General features: G+C 45.4%; 1 protein-coding gene across 1 annotated transcript; it reads right to left on the bottom strand.

The window, feature by feature from the left end:
• Window positions 1-15: 15 nt before the first annotated feature.
• Window positions 16-14,656, bottom strand: OLFML3 (olfactomedin like 3). The gene is made up of 3 exons (XM_060231193.1): window positions 14,390-14,656; window positions 13,098-13,383; window positions 16-1,132 (listed from the first exon to the last, which is right to left on the bottom strand). Exons 1-3 carry the CDS (start codon window positions 14,498-14,500, stop codon window positions 348-350), a joined length of 1,182 nt encoding a protein of 393 aa, XP_060087176.1. The 5' UTR covers window positions 14,501-14,656; the 3' UTR covers window positions 16-347.
• Window positions 14,657-15,138: the final 482 nt, after the last annotated feature.

Below are 15,138 nucleotides of genomic sequence, written 5' to 3' on the forward strand. Positions count from 1 at the left end.
GAAAACAAACTAGTCTTTTTAAGAAATATAGTAAATATCTTCTGTTTATAATACATTCCATCCAGTAATTTATAGAACAGTTCTAATCAAACCATATATATATAGTTTGATTACAACTGTATATAGACACTGTATACACAGACACATGCACACTCACACACATTTCATGTTGAGAACTGATGAATGTGAAGCCATCTTTCTTTCTTTTTTAACACTCAAGCTGCCATTTTCAATGGCTGCATGTTTCTTTGGGAGTTGAAAATACCACAGTGCCACCTGGCATGAATGGGTGGCAGAGCCACAGGAACATGTCCCTGATGCTCTCTCCAACAGAGCCCTGGCCTTTCTCAGATCTCAGTCTTCTTCTTCATCTCCATACGGTAAATGATCTGATAGCCATCATCCCAGGCATAGATCTGCCTCTCTTTGGGATTGTATTTCATACTAGAGTGAGAGCCATACCGCTTGGGGAAATAGACCAGGGCAGCATCTTCAGATGACATAGAGCCACTGACATCAAAGACACATTGGATACGGGACCGACTGGGCAGGCGGGTATTATACACTACATAGAGGGCTCCACAGATGATAAATGCACTCTCAGCATTCTCGCGGGGGCATGGTGTGTCCCACATTTGCTCAATGTCTAGAGATGCAGGGTCTAGTTTAGCTAGTGCAATGTTCTTCTCATTCTCTTGTGTGGCATAGATAGCCCAGAGTCCTTCCTCATCAGCTGCTAGCTCAATGTAGTTGTAAAATGAAAGACCAAAGACAGGGATCTGCTCCTCTGCAGGGAAGACAGAGCTATCAACGATAGTTTTGTTGGCCAAACTGAATTTGATGATCTGGAATGTTCCATGTCGCCGGATATAATAAAGGTGGCCTCCATATACCAAGTGTCCAGTGCCAACCCATGGATAGGGCAGCCTGATACGTGCTGCTTTTCGGGTAGCAGAAAAGAGTGTGAATTCTCTCATCCTGGGAAAGACGTACACAGTATCATTGCTGGTGCCATCAAACACATAGATCTTCTCTGAGTTCCCTAAGGGGTCTTTGGTCCAGAGACCAGCAGTGCTGCCAAAACGCTTTAGAATCTTCATGGCTTTCACTTGGGAGATAGTATCACTGCAGTCTGTAAAGAATAGTTACAGAAGGTAAGCTTTGTTCTCTAACACAAATCCATTTGTCAGAATTTTTTTAAAAGTATACTAAAACTTATTCAGATGCCATAATAAACCATACTTATTACAGTTTGTTGCACAAACACTACTTAGACCTTTCCCACAGCTCAGTGTTGCCACTGTTTCCTGGTAAGCTGAATCTCCAGCTGATGCTCCAATTTTGTGACACCTCTTTCACAAAAAAGCATATATTTCAGGGAATTTTTTCTTGAATTTGGATCTGATCCTCCCAAAGTATTCTGCACTTCCTTTGAAAAGGGGTTGTGTTGCTGTGTCATCACACACTTTGTCAGTGACAAAACCTCCTCTCTTTTTTTTTGAACATGTGCAATAACGTTATCACATCATAACTCTGGGGGGAAAGGGTAGATATATCATAGGGAACAGCATGCTTGCCACCATTTCAAAGGTTCTCATTAGTCACCAACTAAGAAAATGGCCAGTGAGGATTCTCCCAGAATCCTAATGAAAGTAGTATTCTGTTTGCAATCATCATTCTCTCTACTATACGACCAACAACTTGTGATCTGGACCCTTAACCCCCTAATTAAAGCTTGCCATAGGGAGCTTAGATATCCTACATGGGACATTGCAAATAGATCCCTCTCGAAGGGGCTTTTTCCAACGCCTCTAAACGAGGCTGTGGTCCGTCCTCTCCTGAAAAAAAGTTACATCAGACCCAGCCAAATTGACAAATTACCAGCCAGTCTCGAATTTACCCTTTTTGGGTAAAATTATTGAGATGGCAGTAGCGTTACAGTTACAGAGTTTTCTGGATGACGCTTCCATTTTAGACACCCACCAATCTGGCTTCTACCCAGGTCACGGACGGAGGCTGTGCTGGTTGCCCTTGTGGATGACCTCCAGTGGCATCTGGATCAAGGCAGCTCAACGGTGCTGATGCTGTTAGACCTATCGGCTGCATTCAATACGGTCGACCATTGTCTACTGACCCACTGCCTCGCCGATGCGGGGATTCAGGGGTTGGCCTTGCAATGGCTTTCCTCTTTCCTTGATGGTCGGGGACAAAGGGTGACGATTGGGGGAGAACTGTCCTGGAGGCACCCACTTAACTGCGGGGTGCCACAGGGGGCGGTGCTTTCCCCGAAGTTGTTTAACATCTACATGCGCCCCCTTGCCCAGATTGCCCGGAGGTATGGGTTGGGTTGTCACCAATATGCTGATGACACACAGCTCTATCTACTGATGGACGGCTGGCCTGACTGTGTCCCAGAAAATCTGGATTTGGCGTTGCAGGCTGTGGTGGGATGACGCAGGACCACAGCCTCTTTTAGAGGCATTTAGAAGGGTAGGTTGAAGCTAAATCCAGCAAAGACAGCGGTCCTTTGCCTGAGTTGAGGCAGTCTGGGTAGGGAAATCCCCTCCCAGCAATTGTTAGTGCACCACTGAAAATGGCGCATAAGGTCAAAATCTTGGGAGTGCTGCTGGAGCCTGCCTTAACAATGGAGGCCCAAATAGCAGCCACTGCTAAATCTGCTTTTTATCATCTTAAGCGGGTGAAGCAGTTGGCCCCCTTCCTGGAGCACAACGACTTGGCAACAGTGATCCATGCAATGGTCACCTTGAGGTTGGATTACTGTAACACCTTCTACATGGGACTGCTTCTGTGCCGAACCTGGAAACTGCAGAACACGGCAGCCAGGTTGTTATTGGGGCTCCCTAAGTGGGAGCACATACAGCCGGGGCTGCGGGAACTGCACTGGCTGCCAATAGTGTACCAGATTTGTTACAAGGTGCTGGTTATTACCTTTAAAGCCCTATATGGCCGAGGACCTGCCTACCTTAGGGACCGTCTCTTCCCATATACTCCCCAGAGGGTGCTTCGATCCGGTTCACAAAATCTATTGGTAATCCCCGGGCCGAAGGAGGCCAAACTGAAGGTCACCAGGGAAAGGGCCTTTTCGATCGCTGCCCCCCACTGGTGGAACCAACTCCCAGAGGAAATGCGGGCCTTGTGGAATCTTGGTCAGTTCCGCAGGGCCTGCAAAACTATCCTCTTCCAGCTGGCCTTTAATTGATATGGAGCCTACATCATAGATGGAATATCGTCGCACTGCAAAATCTAACAAGATAATATCTAGATCTGAGCACTAAATGATTTGTTCTTATAATCTCTAAATATATAATTTTATAGAATGTCCTATTTTATAATATGTATTGTTTTAATTCTGTGAGGTTTTATGCTGTGAGCCACCCTGAGCCTGCTTTGGCGGGGAGGGCGGGATACATATCAACTAAATAAATAAATAAATCATACCAGGTAAACCAATTCATAACAGTGTTATTCAATAATTATAAAGCATGTTAAATGGAAACACTGCCCATGTTGAATTTCCACAATTATCAGATCAGGTATATAATTCCATTATTTTCAGATGTTTAAAAGACTGGATTTTCATTGAAAACACACTGGGAGCTACAGGGGAAGAGAAGGAAGAGGACTGAAGTAACAATACAAGTGCGAGCCGACAAAATCTACCAGCAAAAAAAAAAAGGAAAGGAAAGGGATTTAATGGACAGGCTACATTAAACCTCACGGCTCATAACACAGTGATATTGTTAAGCAGGGCTTTTTTGTGGAAAAAGCCCAGCAGGAATTCATTTGCATAGTGGGCCACAACCCCTGATATCACATTGTTTCACACAGGGCTTTTTTGTTGAAAAAGCCCAGCAGGAACTCATTTGTGTAGTCAGCCACACCTCCCGATGCCAAGCCAGTCGAAACTGTGTTCCTGCTCAAAAAAAGGCCTGTTATCAAGTTTTTAAAAACAGCATTGAATTGTAACACAATCAAAACTATGCCTAAAAATCAGTCTGTTGTTTGTGGAATTTGGGCAGTTGGGGGTAGAGTGTGCACATGATGCTGACAACACAAAAGGTGGTGGGAAACAAAATCTGATTTTGAGAATTCCACACTTTACAACTGCAAGTTAATACCCAAAGGTGGGGAATTTGCAGGAAAAGTTGATCCAGAAAACGTGGTAGTGGGGCAATAAATTCGAAAGCTACTCCTGGAGCAGCCAGAAATTGTGTGGAAAGTTTTACAAACATCAATGTGGCAGTCTGCATGTGTGCAGAAATGGCCTTAGCCACCATACACAACAGACCACGGTTTGCTTGTAAAGCCTGTTAGTCTGCTGCTTGGCTCCTTTTCTTCCTTCAAGCAGAATCAGAGGATGCTGCCCTGAACTGTTGTACTGTGTGGCAAAGCATTACTTCATATGCAGTCTGCTCAGTATCAATCATCTAAAATCAAAGGGCAAAAAAAGGGCAGAGAAGTCTAGAGCAAACCCTTGAGATCTTTTGATCCCCTCAGAGATCTTCTGCTTTCAGTAAAGCTAATTATCAGTCCTTTTCAATCTCCCCTTTTCAATTTTCATTCCCTAAACTTGTTTTGCCTTGAACAAAAATAGAGCTTTTGCAGTCTTTCCCCCTTTTCTCTTGCTATTTTGCTACATTCCCCAAATTTGCTTTTTCTCAGAAATTAAATAAAAACTTGAGAAGAAACAGATGGTCATGGCCAGGTCACTCATTTACTTGCTGTCTCCTGCAGTGCCAGATAAAACCCTGTGGAGGCCCCAAGGCAGTCAAAATCTCAAAGGACCCCTCACAAATTATCTCGGAGCACCCGCCCTGCCACCTGTGGCCCCTGCTGCAGCCTGCAGGCACCTTCTCATAAGCCTCTTTAACAAAGCTGCAGGGGGGGAGAGGCAGAGAGAGGCAAACTTGGTGATGACACCAGCAACAGCCACACTGGGCTAGTTGGACAAAGAGCAGCTCAGTTCCTGGCTGAGTGTGCAAGCTGAGAGGGCTGCAAGCATGGAGTAAACAAGGGGGGAAAGCTGACCTGGGGTCCCTAAAGGCATGGGGGTCCATAGGCCAGTGCCTACTTTGCCTTATTGTTAATCTGGCCCTGGTCTCCTGGGATCCAAAGGTGGATTTTGAAGGGAATTTTTTCTTTATGGGGAGGAAGATATGCCTATTGGTGCATGGAACTCTCAGAGGCAGTGGAATGTCATACCTGGTGTCCGTTCAGGTAAGCAACCTCAAAAGAAGTCTACCATATACTGCCCTGTATGCAGGGCCAGATTGACAATTAGGCCTTTAGGGGCCCAAGGCCAGCTTTTCCCTCCAGTTTCCCTCCTGCTTGTAGCCCCAGCCTGCACATGCAGCCAGCAACCGAGTGGCTCTTTGCCCAACTTGCCTGGTGCAGCTGATGCTGGTGTCATCGCCAAATTTGCCTCTCTCTGCCTCTCCCCCGCAGGGCTTTTGAGAAGATACCTGCAGTCTGCAGCAGGGGCCACGGGTGGTGGGGTGGCCACTCCAACTCTGAGATAATTTGCGAGGGGCCCCCAAGATTTTGACTGCCTAGGGGCCTCCACAGGGCTTAATCCAGTCCTGCCTGTATGTTTTTAAGGCTTCTTACATAGCAGAGATCTGATAATAATATCACCCACTCACCATTTACAGCCTCTCAGGGGCAGGACACATGTTTCTCAAGCCTGGCTCTGACACTGTGGTCTCCAATAGGCCTCTTTCTTCCCCCTTCTCTCCTTCTTCCTCCAGACCAGGGGCTGCCAAACTGTGGCTCGGAAGCCACCTGTGCCTCTCTCATACATATTGTGTGGCTCTCAAAGCACCACTACCCCATTGGCTGGCTTGGAAAAGGCATTTGTCTCTTTAAATAACTTCTCCAAGCCAAGCCAGCTGGCAGCTCAGAGAATGCACTTAAAATTAAAGATGCTTTCTTTTCACCTCTCTCTCTCTCCCCCACATCTATTTGCCTGCCTTCCTTCCTTCCCTTCCTTCCTTCTCTCAAACATCTGATGTTCATGTCTTGCGGCTCTCAAACATGAACATACGAACATATGAAGCTGCCTTATACTGAATCAGACCCTTGGTCCATCAAAGTCAGTATTGTCTTCTCAGACTGGCAGTGGCTCTCCAGGGTCTCAAGCTGAGGTTTTTCACACCTATTTGCCTGGACCCTTTTTTGGAGATGCTGGGGGTTGAACCTGAGACCTTCTGCTTCCCAAGCAGATGCTCTACCAATGAGCCACCGTCCCTCCCTCACTGACATCTGACATTATTCTATGTGGCTCTTACATTGAGCAAGTTCAGCCACCCCTGCTCCAGACTGAACTTCCTCTCCTTCTCAGTCCCGTCTCATCTACTGGCTTGGAGAGCACAGCGCTGCACCTTCATAGCAACCCTCTAAACCTCACCCAGCATCACTTTCCCTGTGTCTGAGTGCTAGGCCTGACCACCTCCTCTTCTCGTTAGTCTCCTGCTCAGTTCCCTCCAGGTAAGGCCAGAGATTTGGGCTGGATTCCAGTGGCCCAGGCATTGATGGTTATGGGAAAGAAGAGGACACAGAGCAAGGAGATGAAGGGAAGCTGTGTTCTGAGAAAATGTTATCATAGCTGAACACCACTGGAGCAGCTACATTGTTCGGCTGCTCTGTTTGACCAACACTAGCCAAACAAGCAAAACTCAGTCATTTGAATCTGGATGTAAAGCATTTTTTCTTCTACTAACAATTGTTAAAGAAGTCAGAATGCCAGCAGAGCACTGCTTCCACCAACAGAGCATTGCTTCTTGGGAAGCGTGTGCCGTGAGCCGCCCTGAGCCACTTGGTGGGAAAGGCGGGATATAAATCGTAAATAAACTAAACTAAAACTAAACTCCAACACTGTACTAAAATGGAGTTGAATCAAATGGCAGTTTATAACTAGGGTTGCCAGTCCTCAGGTCCGGGCAGGGGATCCCCCAGTTCTGAAGTCCCACCCCAACAGCCATGATGTACCTTTAAAACTCTGCAGAAGAAGCTTGCAAACTGTGTTTTGGAATGTGTGTGTGCCTTTAAATCCCAGTAGGAGGAAAGCTGCAAGGGGCAGCAGGGGTGAGCAGGCAGAGCCACATTGCTCTTCCCGGTGAGTATGTTAAGCTGTGAGAAAGGAAGAGAGCACAGTACCTCTGTTTGTTTTGCATTCATTTCAGAAGTTGTTTGCATAGTAAAATGATAGTAAAGAGTAAACTAGAACCTGATCATGGGATGGAGGAAAACTCCACCCCCTAGACTGCTTTGTTCCTTATTTTCCTTAGTCTGAAGAAGTTGGTTGAAATACAGCAGATTGTTACATTCAGCTACTCCTGTGAGTAAATTGCCTAGTAAGATCACAAAAGTATGGGCTTGCAAACTGTTTGTGTTTATTTTGGCTGCTTTATGAGTGTACATGTCCTTTAATAAAGCCATGCTTGAAAATGCTACCAAAGCCTGGCAAGGGACTTGTGGGGGTATGAAAAATTTTACTTTCATTTAGTGGAAGTGCAGCTGATGGGGAACCCCTTTGGAGGTAAAAAAAAAAAAAAAGAGGAGGAGGAGGAGGAAATGAGACTGTATTCAGGGGAACTGCACTGCTGAATTTTTATTTGATTTGTTTATTTTAGAGAATGGAAAAATCTCTAGGCTCTACTCTCAAAGTCCCCAGGTATTTCCTATGCTGGACCTAGCAACCCTATTATATCCCATAGTTTAGAATGGGGTCTGAATACAGCAGAGTCAGGTGAGCTAATCATAGAGTTGGATTCACACTAAATTTTCCATGAATGAAATGGAAATTTCCTGCCTCCTTCACCCACTACTGCCTACTTATCTCCACAGAATGTTGCTCTTGTGGGAATAAGAGAACCCTCAGGCACAACAAGAAGGGGGCATCAGCAGAAATGGCCAATCTAGTTTGGGTGCAACCTATAAATGACAGAATGTCTGCTGCATTCAGAAACTGCTGAATTTTTTCAGAACTCTCAGAAATGCTTGTCATGAGTATGTTTGCCACTCAACTTTCAAAGAGCTGTCATTTACACTTACATTAGCTCCAGCAGTAAACCGTTCCACTTACGTTCCATTTGCATGGCCACCTCAGAGAGGATTAAACTACTGATGTTCCTCTTTTAGTTTGTACCCATGCTGAGAAAAAAGGTAGTGTTTATCCTGTATTCTCTTGCTTTGAGTGATACCTTTGAAAGTATACTCCAACTAACTATGTTCATTCAAGAGGAAATAAATGGTTGCACTCTGCTCCAGAACTCTTCCCATGGTCTTTAAGACTGCTCACCTTCCCCACAAAGCTGTGCAGGGTACCTGAATAGATATAAATGGTTGCAGGGTTTTAATTTTCCCTGCTCACAGACTTACAATATTCAAGGCATTGTACAGGAGTACAATCATACAAGCCCCTGTCTTAAGATTCACCAGTTAGGAGAGGAAAATGAGGAATTTTGCTTCCATCACAATAGACCCATGTATGGAACTCTTATCTCTGAATCAGGATAATGGACATAGCTCAGCCATTGTAGCTAAGAATAAAGTCTCCATATTCTCATGCAGAAGCCCAGGGCTTTTTTTTTTTAGCAGGAACACAGTTCTGGCTGGCTTGGTGTTGTGGGTGTGGCCTAATATGCAAATGAGCTCCTGCTGGGCTTTTTCAACAAAAAAGCCCTGTGTGAAACAATGGTGATGTCAGGGAGTGTGGCCTCAAATGAGTTCCTGCTGGGCTTTTTCTACAAAAAAAAAAAAAACCCTGGAGAAGCCCAAAATTACTAGTACCACTATCTGTAGTGAGCTATGTGTAAACCTCTGACTAGCTGCTGCTACTACTGGTGGATCAGACCAAAGATCTGCCCTCCAAAGCTGCTGGTGAACAGTTGTAGAGAGAGATTGGTGTTCATGCTACATTTATTCACAGTGGGGAGAAATGCATTCAGAAGATTTTAATTTTCTTTTGATTTCCGCAAACTGGTCCCTCATTAAAGGGAACCCTTAGGGGAGGCACTTCTGCATGCAGAAAGTGTCCGATTCAGTCCTTAGCACTTCTAATTAAAGGATCTGAGGTAACTGGTGTTTCCAAAGACTGTTTCTCTGCTTGAAGCCCTGGAGAGCTGCTGCTAGTGAGAGTTGATAATACTGAGGTAGATTATGGTTGCCATGTCCTCCTTAGCCACCAGTGGAGGATGGGGTTGTAGGTTGGGAAACTCCTGGAGATTGTGGATGGAGCCTGGGGAGGACAGGGACTTCAGTGGGGTACATTGCCATAGATTCCACCCTCCAAAGCATCCATTTTCTCCAGGAGAACTGATTTATGTAGTCTGGAAATCAGCTGTAATTCCAGGGGTCCCCAGGTCCTACCTGGAAGCTGGCAGCCCTATGACCAATGGCATAAATTCGCTTTATATGTTCAAGAAACTGTAAAATTTGGCAATATATTCTTTATCACCTGGCCCTGGACAGCTTAAATGAGATCCAGATACTCACTGAGTAGCTGAGTCCAAGCTTGTTTGTTTACAAAGCATCCTAATCAATGATGAGTTGTTTCTGACTTATTTCTGGCAAACTGCCCCCCCTCCATTGGCTTTAGCTTTAGTGATTGATATCTAAACTTTTGTTAATATCTATAGTCCTGCCATTCCCTGTTTCAGTAGACGACAGAGCAGGACAGCAGTGCAAGTCTTGCTGTCAATTGTAGAGAATATGGATTTTTGGGGGGGGGGCAGGACACTTCTTGCCCAATTCTCCTTAGAAGCTAGCAGGCAACAGAAGTGTTAGTCAGTTTTCCTGAATCCTAATGGCCTGAGGGCATTATTTGCCTCATTGTGGGGCTGCAAGTACATATATTCAGAGCAAATGCAGACTTCTGAAGGGGCAAAGAAAGACCCCCTGGGAATCTGTATCTGAAGAAGTGAGCAGTGACATATGAAAGCTCATACCCTGCCACAAATTTTTGTTACGCTTTAAGATACTACTGGACTCTTGCTGTTTTCTACTACATCACCTACAGTTTGTTTCAGAACTCAGTTGAAGGTGGTGTTTTAGACCTTTAAAGCCTGTTAGGGTCTGGGTCTCACAAACTTCAGGGATCATCTCACCCCACATGAACCAGGATGGATTTTAAGATGCACACTAAAAAAGCTGCCCAGGTAAGATTGTTCTCAGGACCAGAACAGATGCTATGGCAACCACTGCCACTACCATTTTAGAGGTGAATTCAAGCCATTTAAAAATGCCATGAGGACTTATTCCTGATCATGCTCCCAGTACAGTGGGATGAGACAATCTTGTCCCACCCCTACCCCCACATCTTTTAAATTGCTGAAACTGCCACAGGGAACTATTTTGGCACTTTAAAAGCTGCAGGGGGACAAAATCACCTGGTCCTGCCAATCTGTGGGCCCTTGCAGCATTTTTGAGTGGGTCATGTTTACGTCTAAAATAATGGCAGGACCTATCATGTAAGGTATGGTTTGGCACCCACGAGCTGCCCTGTCTTTGTAATGACAGTTGAAATAAAGCCACCTCTTCTCTCTGACAGTTCAGACAGTATTGTAAGGCTGCACTGTTTACTTGGGCTTTTACTTGAATTAATTGTTTCTATTAATTTTAATGTTTAATTATTGTTTAAGTGTTTTAAATTTTGAAATTGCAACTGCTTTATATTTGGAAACCACTTTAAGAATCATGTGAAACTGGAATAAAATGTGTTACATAAATATTGAGGGGCTATGGGCTACTTGCTTTCTTCTTTGGTAACTAGCCCTCATCAATTCCACATTGCCAATTTTAATTTTAATTCTCAATCACTAACCCTTTAGGTCAAGAAAGAAAGTGGTTAGGATGCTTTTTCCAAGTCTTCTTCAGGGTAGGGGTGTGCATTCGGTTCGGCCGAACCGAATCAACTGCCGAATCACCCCTGAGTTGGCTGTATACGGAATCGCATACAGCTGAATCCAATTGGGGCCCATTATGCGGGAGCCGAGTATGGCTCCCCGTATACTTCCGTATAGATATTCTGAAGTATACAGAATTCAATGCAAAAGGCGGGAAAGGGGCTTCTGCAGCCTCAGGGGAGCTGCTTGCCTCCTTTCCCACCTTTGGTAGCCTTTTCCCGCCTCTCCCATAGCCTCCCTGGGATCAGGGAGGGGGGGAGGGGGAAGAGGAGCCCCAGCAGCCAATCCAAAGCATGCATTTGCAAAATGGATTGCAAATGCATGCTTTGCAGATCCCCCAGCCATCAGCAACATTGCTGTTCTTTTGATCTTTTGCTTACTTGGGTATCCAAGTAAGCACTGTTGTCTGGCCAATCACAGAGCAGTGCTATTTTTTGAAAGTGCTCTCTGTAGGGCCAGAGAACCTTTTTAAGGAGTCTGCCTGGCTGGACTCCTCCATTGCTGCTGTGTTGGTGTGTGAGAGAGATTGTGCTGTGCTGGCCCTTGGCCTCAGCTGCTGCTGCTCTCTCTCAGCCTTACCAGACATGCTTGGAGTAGAGAAGACATCTAAGGTAAGACAGTCTTGGGGTTCTTGTTTTTATTTTAGTTGGTAAAAGGACTTTGTAAGACTCAGAATCCCTTTACTTATCCAGATTTGGGTGGTGGGTACTGGTAGCTTATTTGGGGTCAGGGTTAAAGGGTTCTGCTGGGGGAGGGGGCCTTGGGTGGGGGGGTTTGCCAATTTACCCATATCTTACTTTAGTGAGAGGACTTTTAAAAGTGCAGTGTCCTTTTACTTTTCTTGATTTGGGTGGCTTGGATTTCTTGGGGTTAGGGTGAAGGTTTTTTTTGGGGGGAGGGGTTGGTAAAGTTCCTGTATTGTTAAAAGTTAAGATTTTTACTGTTTTAAAAGGATTCTGTGTTTGATTTGTTGCTGCTATGTTGTGCTGCTGTTGTTCCTTTTCACTTCTGGTTCTGGTTCTTGGGGGAGGGGCTGTTTGGCCTAATTTTCATTGTTTAAAAGGCCACTTTTTAAACAGTTGAGTTTCTTGGCCTTCTCCTGTTGTCCCTTTTCTTGGTTCTGGTTTTTTTTTTGGGGGGGGGGGATCTGGCACCTGGGTGAGAGACCCAGAACCAGCAGGCTTGTTGCGCTTGGCCAGCTCTCTCCATGTTGTTTGGGGCAGGGCTGGAGAGCTGGCATCTGTATATTGTGTGTTCTGTGGCAGGGAAGCTGGCACCTGGGTGAGAGACCCAGAACCAGCAGGATTGTTGTGCTTGGCCAGCTCTCCCCGCGTTCTTGGGGGCAGGGCTGGAGAGCTGGCATCTGTAGATTGTGTGTTCTGTGACAGGGAAGCTGGCACCTGGGTAAGAGACCCAGAGCCAGCATGCTTGTTGTGTTTGGCCCGCTCTCTCTGCGTTCTTTGGGGCAGGGCTGGAGAGCTGGCATCTGGGTTTGCTGCAGCCAGGTCTGCAGAGCAGACCTTGAGCAGATTGTGTTTTGTGTGGCAGGGTTCATAGAGTAGATAGATGTATATAGTGCATTTCGGTCCTATAGAGATTCTCTGGTGTGAAGTTAGGTTTGGCTTTGGGTGCCCCAGGAATTGGGACTTGGGGAGGTTGTAGGGGAGAGTCCCCTGCAGGTCCCCTGCAAATTTGGGGGCTCTCCCTCAAACCCCCTCCCCTCCCCTCCAGGTGGCTTCAAATATACCTTATTTGCCATTGATTTCAATGGCCCATAGGTTATAATGGCCCATAGGGTATAATGGGGCCATATATTCGGAAATAGCCACGCATCTACCGTATATGCGGCTATTCTGACTACGGAATTCAGAAATATACGGGATTCCGTATTCCGCCCCCGCCCCCCCGTATACTTCCGAATCTGTGTACTACCGATTTTTTTTTTTTTTTTTGCACATTCCTACTCCAGGGTGCACATTTAGACTTTTAAAACAAGGCACGTATGTGCACTATTCCCTCCTCCCCAAAGTAAGGCAATTGCATTTTCAGCTAGGCCCATATACACATTTATCTCAAAAAGACAATACATGGAACATATGGATCATGTCAGGAACTTGTGGGGATGTGTTGCAGCTGCCTTGCAGAAGCATATTTGTGAGGACTTCCTCTCACCTGTCAGTTTCTCATACTTCTCATTCTTGCGTTTTTTGCCAGTGGAGACTTGATTTTCCATGAGCTTTTCATCTACCTCCACACAAGGTGGAGCAGGATTTTGGGTTTCAAGGTAGTCCACCTCACGCTCCAGCCGATCCACCCGCACAGCTGTGTTCTCCACCTCTGCCCGGATTGTTTCTCGCTCTTTCTCCACTGATTCCAGCATGGACAACACTTTGTTTTTAAAATCCCTTAGTTCACTGGAGTAACGACTGCTCTGATCATGCCACTGAGAGATTCGTTCCTGAGAAAAGAAAGGGAAGCAAAAACTTTAGGAATGAAAGAGATAAAGCTCCATGACCAGGGGTCGCTTTGTAGAAAAATAGTTGGTGGAGCTCATCCAGGGATTGTTATGCAGCTGCACCTACTATTCAATGGACAAGGTGGGGAGGAGGAGGGGGAACCCTCAGAAAGGTTCAAAAGCTGAGCTCCTGCTGAATCCGAGGCCTGTCCATGACAAACAAAGACTCAGTCAGGGTCAGATAAAAATATCTAATCTGGCAAGTTGAAAAAAATCACCAGCCTGAGGCTCTAATAACCATTCACACAACCACATAGGGCTGATAAAATAAGACTACAGGATTATTAACACTGAAAAACAACAACAAAAATTAGAGGTGTTCAGTTCTTACTGTGTACTACGCATTACAGTATCAAGATTCTCTGCAAACTTTTCTTCTTGAATGACTGCAGAAATTAGAGAGCCTTGACAGCCTTTTTTATCCTCCCAGCTGGTGCTTTGGATCCAGCCACTAACACTCAGTAGCCATAGTAGCATTATCAAATAAAGATATAATAGCAAATATTTTAAGTATAATAGAAAGCTGTGTACCCATTGGGTTCTTAAATGAGATGTTCTATAGAGCCATGAAACACTAAAGTAAAGAACAAGGCTGGCAAAATTATCTCAGAATGTCTTGAACTCCCTGTACAGACAAACTATACAAACAGGGCAGTCAAAGACTTCCCCATTTCTATCCCAGCCTCTCAACCCACCAACACTTGTGGGTGAAGAGGGAGTATGACTGTTATAGCTCAGTTCCCTAGCTTAAACTTTAGGTCAAGAATAATTATCAGATCTCTGCACCTTGAAGTCAGTTCCCAGTTAGACACTGATTTCTTCTACCTGGCTGCCACAAGCAACTCCAGAGCCAGCATCCATAACTGCAGAATGGAACTCTCCTAGCACTGTGTGCATCAGATCCAGAGCAGGGTGCATCATTTGCCATTCTAATCTCATGCTCTCTCACCTCTAAGACAGCTAGCCTTCTTTCCATGTACTCCATCAACTGTTGTTGTTGTTGCCCGTGGATGGCATCAGCCAGGATAAGCAGCAGAAGAAAGGCATTTTGGGGAGCCATGACCGTACCTGGGGTCTTGTGCTTTGCTAGCAGTTGCTGCACTGGATTCTAGCTCACACCATTGGAATGTTTTGACAGTTTCTCCATAAAGGGGGGGGGGGGAGGAACACAGGCTTTCCTTTGCTAGTTTTTATTGAATCCAGATGGCTACATTTGGAGGAAAGAGGCTGCTCCAATGAGGCTGGCTTTGCATGTTAACCCCTTTCCTGCCAGAATAATTTGAGCACCAAAGGAGAGAGGAAGTTCTGCAGCTCCATAATTAGCTAAGTATCAGGAATAACCTCTGGGTCAGAAGCTGCAACCTAATGGCAGTGAGGAAGCAGGCTAATATTTGCTGGGGCCTCAATGCTGGACCTCTGGTTCAAGGATTACAACTCCTGAATTAACTTCAGCTGCCATAACAGAAATCTTTGCTTATATGGACAATGTGTCATTGTTTCATCCCTCTGGTATGTCCCTTTGGTGGGAATACCCAGTGTCATTGTTTCATCCCTCTGGTATGTCCCTTTGGTGGGAATACCCAGTGGCTGGTGGGATTCTGGGTAATTATAGTGTGATTTGAGTCTGAGGAGGGGAGACCATCAGGGTATGTGACTCAGCCAGCCCAAGTAACTGGTGATTATTCCATGCTGGTTTTA

The sequence above is a fragment of the Heteronotia binoei genome, chromosome 2 (assembly GCF_032191835.1).
Source record: "Heteronotia binoei isolate CCM8104 ecotype False Entrance Well chromosome 2, APGP_CSIRO_Hbin_v1, whole genome shotgun sequence".
NCBI classification, from domain to species: domain Eukaryota; kingdom Metazoa; phylum Chordata; class Lepidosauria; order Squamata; family Gekkonidae; genus Heteronotia; species Heteronotia binoei.